The following is a 10,074-nucleotide window of genomic DNA, read 5'->3' on the forward strand; positions in this document are numbered from 1 at the left end:
GGGGGCTTGGGGCTCTGCAGGCTGCGCTCTGGGGACTCAGCCTGGTTTAATAGGTGGAATTAATCCTGATCAGATGGAAGAGCAACTTTGGATCTCTGCCTGGGGCTTTAAATCAACCTGGCTCAAGCTTTGGGGGGGGGGCTCAACTGACCCTGGGGGGGAGCAGCCACCGCCTCTAGGACCAGGAAGCTCCCCCCTCCCCCTCCTGAAGCTTCCCCTGGAGGCCTTGGCACAGAAGCCGTGCTGGATTTGCTGCTGGGCGATGAAATGAGGGGCACCCTCCCCCCTCTCCCTCCCTCCCTGGAGGGGCCCAGGGTCCATCTGCTCACACTAGAGGGAAACCCCCATTGCCTTTTGGAATACTAGTCTGTTACCTTTTGTTTGCAAATGTGCTTTGTTTCTCCTCCCCCACCCCCACCCCAAATACACACACAAAATGTAATTTTGCATTCTTCATGTGCCTGGCGAAGGACTTTGAATGTGGTCGTTGTGTGAGCTGTCGAGAATATAATCCAGTTCCACAATTCAGCTTTGGAAATGCTCTGGAAGCCAGACTAAGTGCTGAAACCAGTCAGAAGGAACTCCGAAGAATGTAGCCAGAAGGTGTTCTTGTGCCTCCTGTAGTCGTTCACCGAGCAAACACATTTTGCAAACTGCTCACGTCTGTAAGCTGCCTCGTGGGTCCCCCACCCACTGCAGTGCCCAGTTTCTGTTTCCGGTTTTCCTCAAGGAGCCTGGAAATGCCGACAGATTTTGCCTTGGGAATCCTTCCGTGGAGATTCGCCTGAGGGAGGTTGGGGTGGGGAACCTGCTCTACGTCCCCCTCCCGGCAGTCTCCCCTTTGTCTTAAAAGGGGTCTTTGCACCCAACGAACTCTCTGGAGATGGTGTTGGAAGAAAGGTGGCCTTGTTCTGTCCCTTCTTCCAGGGTCTAAATGATGAGCCCTGTGTCCGCCCCAATTGTATTGCCTCCTACAAGGAGAGCTGTACTTCTCTTCTAAGCAGAGGGCAGCCCATTGTAGCCCAGCAACAGCAAGGTGAGTTTTCTACGGGAATCGCTCCAGGCGTTCTTGCTCCGGGGAAGGGGGCGAGGATGGAAGGGAGTTGTGCAGAGGAGCCACACCTGGAGAAAGGCACCTGGAGCAGGGGAGGGAAGCCTCCGACTTGTTTTCTGGGAGTGCCCGTCTGTGACTTTTGATGAAGTAGGAATTATATTAAGATCTCACAAATATATATATATATTTTATCAAGGAAAGCACTCCAAAGGGCGAAATAAATCTAAGGAAGGCTTAACAGGGAAGTTCTTTGTTAGATTCCTTAAAAACTATTGAATTCTTTAGCCATCTTCTAAAAACCGACTAACTTATGTAAAATATATATTCTTGTTACTTTTGTCTTATTAAATATTTTGAATATGCGATAAAAAAAGCTGCTCTGCTCAATGCTTCAGTGAATGCTCCTGTATGGCAGTATTGTGATTTTTCCTCATTACTATTTGGGGAAATTTTACTGAGAGGCCTGGAAGAAGGGGAGGCCCCTCTGGGCTTTCTCCCTCAGAGTCTTTGTCCAGGGGAGGTCCAGCGAGCACATGGGCCCAGCCACCTTGGACTATCCCTGCCATGTGGGGGTGGGGGGCCCTCACACACAGAGAGGCCCCTGTTTGATGGCCAGGTGTGTGTGTGTGTTTGCATCTTTTCTCCTTTCCTGGAATTAGACGGTTGTTGCTTGTATGTAGTTCCTGAGAGCAGCAGGCCCTTCTCAAAATGCTACTTCCTACATTGAGGCCCCGTATGGCCACGCGTGGGTGGTAGGAGCTCTCGGGGAGGCCACTGCCCAGGGAGGGAGGGAGCCGCCCCTCAGCATCAGCCTCACCTGGGCACTCGAGGAAAGGCCAGGCTCGGCTATGCACCCCCACCCCGGGAGTCTGCTTGTTCATGGGGAGCAGGATCCCCCCCCCCGGACTTCCCTGGATTTAGCTTTGGTTTCTCCATCTTATCCAAAGCCCGGGACTCCCATACAGGGTGTCCCCCAAAAATGTATACACATTTTAAATAATTATAAACTTGGTGTTTATTATAATTTTATTATTTGAAAAATAAATAATAATAATAAAATAATAATAAATAATAAAAAGTATCATCTTATTGGGGTTTTTTTACTGCATTTTAACTAATTTTAAGTAATTGTAAATTGTAACAGTCCCTGAATTGAGAGAAGCCCTTGAACATGAATGTGCCCAAATACCAAGGGAATTGTTTCATGGTGTGTGCAATTCCATTGCTTCATGTTGTCAGCAGTGTCTGGATCAAAATGCATATCAGTGAAAAAAAACCATAAAATAATACTTGTAAATATTTTTACATTTTTGAAATAATGAAATTATAATAAACACCAAGTTTATAATTACTTAAAATGTGTATACATTTTTTGGGACAACCTGTAGAGGTCAACACCTGATGGCCAGAGGCATAGACACCTGAGGGCTATTCCATAAAATAACACCCAGCTCCAGAATTCCAGGTGACCCCACCTGGGGTCTTCATAAAGGGGGGGGCAGAGGGGGGCCTAGTAGGTCTTCCGTAGTCCAAGGCCATGGAGAGAAGGTGGGCCTCCCAAAATTATGTTCTGGCATCAGTCCTTAACGTAGGAATGGAAGACAACGACAGAGCCTTCCAGAGGTCTTGAGGGTGGGGGGAGGTACACTTTTTTTCTTTTTTTCAGCAAAAAGTCCCCCAGGAGCTTCCAGCCGGTAATACATGTTATTGATTGTCCTTCCTCTAATCAAATGAGACCGTTTTGCCATCTCTGCTAATCCTGTCATCTTCACCAGCCATTCCTCCATTGTGGGCCTTTCAGAGTCCTTCCATTTTTATTTTTGCATATACTGTACCGGTAATAATCTTGCAGCAGTTAACATATATAAACAGCCTCCTAGAACTATTCTAAATTATTGGTCCATTAGTTCCAACAAGATTTCTGCTTTCAACTGAATATTTTTTTTAACCTTCTTGTATTGTCCTATATATTTGAACCCAAAATGTTCCGGCTTTTAGCAACTCTACCAGTTGCTAAGTCCTCGGGAGAGGGGCAGTGCAGCAGGTAGAGTGCTGTACTGCAGGCCACTGAAGCTGACTGTAGATCTGAAGGTCAGCGGTTCAAATCTCATCACCAGCTCAAGGTTGACTCAGCCTTCCATCCTTCCGAGGTGGGTCAAATGAGGACCCGGATTGTGGGGGCAATAGGCTGGCTCTGTTAAAAAAGTGCTATTGCTAACATGTTGTAAGCCGCCCTGAGTCTAAAGAGAAGGGCGGCATAAAAATAGAATAAATAAATAAATAAAATAAATAAATATTACCCACATTTCCAACATACATTTTAAGTGCCTTTGTGCATTCTGGATAATTCTTGTGGAGTCCCACATCAACTACACTGCACAATTATTAGGCAAGCTGTATTGTGGAGGATTAATTTGTTATTGAATAACTGCAGTGCTCTCGGTCAATCCAAAATGTTAATAAACCTCAAACCTGAATATTTAAGAAAGTAAAAGTGAGTTTATGTCTTTTCTTAGGAGAATATGGGTGGACAATTATGCAATTAAATGAAAAATGAAAATTTCCCCATTTTCATTTACTTTCATCTGTTAAAGTGAGAATAATAACTCAAAATTTATAAACACTTCTGGCAGTTCAGAAAAAAAATGAGTGTCCAAATAGTCATCCTTCTTTTCAGTAACAGTCATAAGGCTTCCATTCATGGAGTCTGTCAGTTTCTTGATCTGTTGAGGAACAACCTTTTGTGCAGAAACAATCATAGCCTCCCAGACATTGTTCAGCGTGTTCCTTCACCATAAATCTGTTTAACAAGAGCCCCCCCCCCTTTTGAGCCTATTTTTGCAGGAGGAAAAGAAGCTACCTAATAATTATGCACACCTTGATCTCCTGAAACCACACCCTCCCTGCTTTACACAAATACAACCCACCTGATCTGCTTATTTCCACTGAGCATTTGTGTTTATATAGCTTGAAAGTGCATCAAAATGCATGATATGGTCAAAATACTCATTTGCCTAATAATTGTGCACAGGGCGTACATCCTTTGATAATAATTCTCTTTTAAATTATGATAGGAACTTCAGTTCTCCCAGCCACACATTTTCCCCTTGTTATATTATGCCCAAAGCTCTTAGCCTATGTTGTCAGTTCTAGTCGTTTGTTCTTCTGTTTCAAATTAAAATTAAGTGTAAATAAGAGTTCCATGGATACAAAATGTAAAATGACAGACTATAATCATGTCTGATGATGGAGTCCTTTGGGCTGGTCAGCCCTCAAGGTGCTGCTAAGACAAGCCGGGGCTCTTTCAGTACTTTATGTCTTGGCTAGATTGAAGCCTCTGGGGACGTCTGCCGATGTGGTCAATTGTTCCTTTCCAGGACTCTGATCTCTTTGTGATGCTCCACTGGAGAGTCTGACAAAACCTCCCCTTGCGCTCCCTGTTCCTTCTGAGGGTCTTTCATTAACAGGGTCGTTTTCTCTATGTTTTCCTTCAAGAAGCATTGGAAGAGGTGGGTATTTGGGAGTTCAAAGTGGTTCATGCCTCACATCCTGCATGGATGTGATTTTTTAAAAATAGTTTTTATTATATTACAAAAATAAAAATAAAAAGAAGGAAGAGAAGTTACATCTTAATTTGCATCGTTATATCGACATATACTATTAACTATACAATCATTATACTTTTCTCATATAATTGTTCTGTACAAATAATCTCTATCATTTCAACATAGAAAACTTAATGTATCAATACATAAAAGTAAAATCTAAAGTTTCTGTCTAAATGCTTTTTACCTTCTGGGTCTTCCTTCACCCTTACCCTCCCTTGAACTGTTTGTTTAACAGTTCTGAATTCCTGTAATTAACGATGTGCGGCGTATGGTGTCAGCGGTTTTTCCATATTTTTTCTGATCTACACTTTATCTAAGGTCAGTTTGGATTGAACAAGATATCCAGTCAAAGGTTTTCAAAATTTTGTGTTTAGTCACTATCAATATTTTTCCTATGTATTAGCCTATTTTAATTTGAGTTTTGTCTTTTTTCTTTTTTTTTTACCCAATCATAAAATTTTCCCCAAATTTCATAGTATCTTGAATCCTCCTTGTTTTTAAGTTTTTGGATGCATGGATGTGATTTTCAACTTTTTTTGAGCTGCAGCACATTTTTTACATTTATAAAAATCTTGGGGCACACCACCAACCAAAATGACACTCTAACTCAGTACATATTATACATATAGTTAATATCACCCTCTGCCTCTTATAAAAAGAAAAAGGTCAAATATGTATATACACCACCAGGATAGACATAACCAGCTGAGGCTGAGGCTTCATCTAGTGGTGGTAACATTTACCTCCGGTCCTGACCAGGATTAGAAATCCGGACCATGGGGAGGAGTAGCAGTTTCCACTACTTGCCGCGGCAAGTAGATGAGAGGCGGCCTGCTATTGGTTGACCGCTAGTGGTCGAGATGAATCCTAGAAGGTGATTGGTCAGTGAGCGTTCCCTGTGCCTCCACTCTTCCTGTCGCTGATAGCTGGAGGGATTGTGAGGGCAATGTTTATGTTCGAATGGAGGCGGCTGGCGGCAGGCCAGATAAATGGCCTCCACGGGCTGTATTAGGCCAGCGGGCAGTAGTTTGGGGACCCATATTTAATTTCCCCACGGCATACCTGGCCATGTCTCACAGCACACTGGTTGAAAAACCCTGCCTTAGAAGACAGCCCACTCTCACTATGTGGTTGTGTTAGGTCTTCACACCAGCCTTGGTGGAGTCACCCACTGCAGTCTACCACTTCTTCACAGATTCTTGGATTTCTTCAGCCCATGGAGGGTTGACTCTTTTACGGTTCGACTGTTTCAAGAAGACAAGATTCCTGGGGTGGCCATGGGTTGTTGGCTAGAGCTGAGCTGCATCAGACCGACCGAGGACCTCCTGTTCCTACAAAAGATGCTTCTACACCTTTTGGGTTCTCTTTGTGTATGTAGTCACTATCGGTCAGTCTAGAAGGCTTTAGGTGTGGACAACCAATGCAAAGTAAAGAGATAGGATGATAACCCCATACGTATACATAAGAACATAAGAAGAGCCCTGGTGAATCGGTCCAAAGCCCATCGAGTCCAGCGTTCTGTGTCCCACAGTGGTTCACCAATTGTCCATGGGGATCTTGAGCAGAAAGAGAAGGCAATGCCCTCCCTTTCCCTTGACCCCCAACAAATGGTACTCAAGGAAATCCTGCCTGCCTCAACCAACATAGAGGCAGCATGTGGACATCCATTTCAATAACCACCTATGGTACACTTGGCATCCATGAATCTGTCCAATCCTGCCTTGAAGCTATCCAAGCTGACAGAAATCCAAATATTGTTGAATTTCTTCAACCTAAGGAGGGTTGGCTCTTCTACAGTTCGACTATTTCAAGAAGACAAGATTCCTGGGTGGCCATGGGTTGTTGGCTAGAGCTGAGCTGCATCAGACCGACTGAGGACCTCCTGTTCCTACAAAAGACGCTTGTACACCTTTTGGGTTCTCTTGCTTTTATTTTCCTGCCTCTCCCGAAGAACTTTCTCCCTCTACTTCTTCTTAATGCAGGGTTTCTTGGCCTTGGCAAGCTTAAGATGGGTGGACTTTGAGTCACAGAATTCCCCAGCTAGAATTCTGGGAGTTGAAGTCCACCCATCTTAAACCTACCAGGGCCAAGAAACCCTGTCTTAATCTGGTTTTTTTTTAACCCCTTTTTCTTTCTCCAATAAAGACACACAAATGGGCACTTTCCTTGAGAGGAGGACAACCCAGCAAAGCTTATTTTGTTTCCCCCTGCTGTTTGGAGCTGATTGAAGTCCTCATATTTTCCCTACCAAAGTCCAATGCACAACTCAGGAAGAGGGAGATTATGATCCCGCTATATAGAATGCTGGTGAGACCACATTTGGAATACTGTGTTCAGTTCTGGAGACCTCACCTACAAAAAGATATTGACAAAATTGAACGGGTCCAAAGACGGGCTACAAGAATGGTGGAAGGTCTTAAGCATAAAACGTATCAGGAAAGACTTCATGAACTCAATCTGTATAGTCTGGAGGACAGAAGGAAAAGGGGGGACATGATCGAAACATTTAAATATATTAAAGGGTTAAATAAGGTCCAGGAGGGAAGTGTTTTTAATAGGAAAGTGAACACAAGAACAAGGGGACACAATCTGAAGTTAGTTGGGGGAAAGATCAAAAGCAACATGAGAAAATATTATTTTACTGAAAGAGTAGTAGATCCTTGGAACAAACTTCCAGCAGACGTGGTAGATAAATCCACAGCAACTGAATTTAAACATGCCTGGGATAAACATATATCCATCCTAAGATAAAATACAGAAAATAATATAAGGGCAGACTAGATGGACCATGGTCTTTTTCTGCCGTCAGACTTCTATGTTTCTATGTTTCTAACTCACATTTAACAGAATAGCAGCGTTGGAAGGGAATTTGGAGGTCCAGTCCAGCCCTCTGCTCAAGCAAGAAACCCCACGTCCTGACAGATGTCCAGTCTCTTCTTAAAAACCTCCAGGCATGGAGCACCCACAATGGTTCTGTCAGGAAATTTATCCTTATTTCTAGGGCGGCTTCTCTCCTTGATAAGTTTCCAATTATTGCCTCTTGTTCTGCCTTCAGGTGCTTTGGAGAAAGGTTGACCCGCTCTTCTTTGTGTCATCCCCTTAAATACTGGAACACTGCTAGCATGTCATCCCTAATCTTCCTTTTCATTAGACTGGACATACCCAATTCCTTCAGCGATTACGTTATAGCCTCCAGACCTCAACGGTCTGTTGCTCTTCTCTGCCCTCTAATCTCCTTTGCTCAATTTTTATCAATGGAAAGCAATAAGGATAAACACAACTGACAATGCTTCTCTATCATTCTCGCTGGGCTTGATCTTAACAATAAGGATAAACAAAGATCCAGACAACAGATGCAAGCAATTTATTACACACGCCATCCAGCCTCCGAAACTGAAAATCGCCCATGGCTGCTTTGGACAGTTCTAAGGCCACACTTGGGGTGCGGCCTCTGCATAAATGCAGGCATCTCTTTCTAACGTCGCCCCGAGTCTGCGGAGAGGGGCGGCATACAAATCTAATTATTATTATTATTATTATTATTATTATTATTATTATTATTATTATTAATAATAATAATAATAATAATCGCCCAACTGGTGTTGAAATGCGAAATCCAGCATAGTGATCTTGTTTGCTATGTTGTACTGACATAATAATAATAATAATAATAATAATAATAATAATAATAATAATAATAATAATAATGTGCAGGACAAGTAAATCACAGAAGAGAAGGGCTCAGACCATTGTCCAGGCATTTCATTTCCCTCTGGGAAGGATCTGGACGTGCAAAGGGGGGCGGGCGTTAAAATCCTTGATGCCCCCAGATTGAACCAATAAATAAGCAGCCAGAAAAACGGGCTCTTAAAAGCAGCCCCCAAATCAGAATGCAGAAGGCGGCTTCCCACTCTGGTCCTTGTGGGCAGAATAAAGCAGAGTAGACCAAAGATCGGCTCAGCTTCCAGGCAGGAGTTTACCTTCTTACCCGGCGAGTGACAGGAAGGCAGAAATGGGGCAGAAGGCTGGAAGTTGCAGGCAGGGCCCCATTGCCGCCTCCAGTACATATTCAGGCAGCGAAATGTTTTCCCAGTTCAACGGAAGTCACATCACCCAGCACTTACTTTCTTTCTTTCTTTCTTTCTTTCTTTCTTTCTCTCTCTCTTTCTTTCTTTCTCTCTTTCTTTTTCCTTCCTTCCTTTTCTTCCAATGCACAATAATACACAATGAAGGTTATAGAGGATATACTGGAGTAAATATATTAAAGAAATAATAGAAGTGAAAATATAGGAGTAAAATATATCAGTAAGGGAATAGAAGGAGTTTCTGAACAATATATATAAATTCTAGGTCTAAGTATCTGGCTGATTGTATGATGATCCATAATAATAATAATAATAATAATAATAATAATAATAATAATAATAATAATAATAATAATGGCTCCCCGCTTCCTCTCTTCTTTCTGCTGTCCTCCCTCTGGACAAATAAAGCCGTTTGCGTGCCAGGAGCTGGCGGAAGCCGGGTTGGGAGAGAGGGATGAAATGTCTGGGTGTGGTCAGCCACCACACACTGAAGTCACTGAAAGGCCATGGGGCAACAACCAGTGATGGTTGGGATCTTTCGGGACAAGCCTTGCTTCCTGCAAGAGAGGCCTCTGTGGCTCTGGGCCTCCTTTGATCAGGCACCGATCCCCACTTCTTGTAGGGAGGAACTAGTAGCCCCCACAGCCAACTCACTAGGCTAGAGGCCCCCAACCTCTGGGCCTCAGAGACCACCCACAAGCTCTAAGTCATCATCTTTAGTCCCTCCGACCTCTGGTGAAATCAAAGAATTCCCTACTGGTCCTGTGGCTGCCAGAGGAGCCCTTTGGTGGCACTTAAGGAGGCTTTGGCAGTCCAGAGTGAACAAAGCATTTTCCTTTCCATGGGCATTTGGACAGGGAATAAACCTCTGTCAGCGCTCAGAGAAAAGAAACGCTCCCTTCGCTCTGGGCAGCTGAGGAGTCACCACAGTGAAGGAAGGCACCGGCTATAAAGCGAGCGAGTGAGAGGAGAGGGGAGCCCTTCAGCATGGGAAGGAAAAGGAAGCAGGTAGCAGCAGCAGCCAGTGTATGGGAGGCACTGCATGGGAGGCAGCCTCACGCTGCATGTATTGGAGGCGTGTGCTATTCCTCGCAGCCTCAGAGTCCCTTTTTTTTAAGCCTTAAAGTTTTGAATTTTTTTTTATTTCCCTCACCTCACCTTCTTCCTTTGGCAGCGACTCTCCTTCTCCTCCTCCTCCTCCCACCCAAATTCCGAGCTTTTATTTCTTTCCTAATGGGTTTGCACACATTATTTGCTTTTACATTGATTCCTATGGGAAAAATTGCTTCTACTTACAAACTTTTCTACTTAAGAACCTGGTCACAGA

The 10,074-nt window shown here is 43.8% G+C and overlaps 1 protein-coding gene across 1 annotated transcript in view; it reads left to right on the forward strand.

Moving 5' to 3' along the window:
* The window catches only part of SPECC1L (sperm antigen with calponin homology and coiled-coil domains 1 like), a 61,442-nt gene extending 53,705 nt beyond the window's left edge, over positions 1-7,737 (forward strand). The window contains exons 15-16 of the mRNA XM_070761992.1: positions 928-1,036; positions 7,718-7,737. Coding sequence (XP_070618093.1) covers positions 928-1,036; positions 7,718-7,737 — 129 coding nt within the window. The remainder of the gene's footprint in view (positions 1-927; positions 1,037-7,717) is intronic.
* The last annotated feature ends 2,337 nt before the right edge of the window (positions 7,738-10,074 follow it).

The sequence above is a fragment of the Erythrolamprus reginae genome, chromosome 10, assembly GCF_031021105.1.
Source record: "Erythrolamprus reginae isolate rEryReg1 chromosome 10, rEryReg1.hap1, whole genome shotgun sequence".
NCBI classification, from domain to species: Eukaryota; Metazoa; Chordata; class Lepidosauria; order Squamata; family Dipsadidae; genus Erythrolamprus; species Erythrolamprus reginae.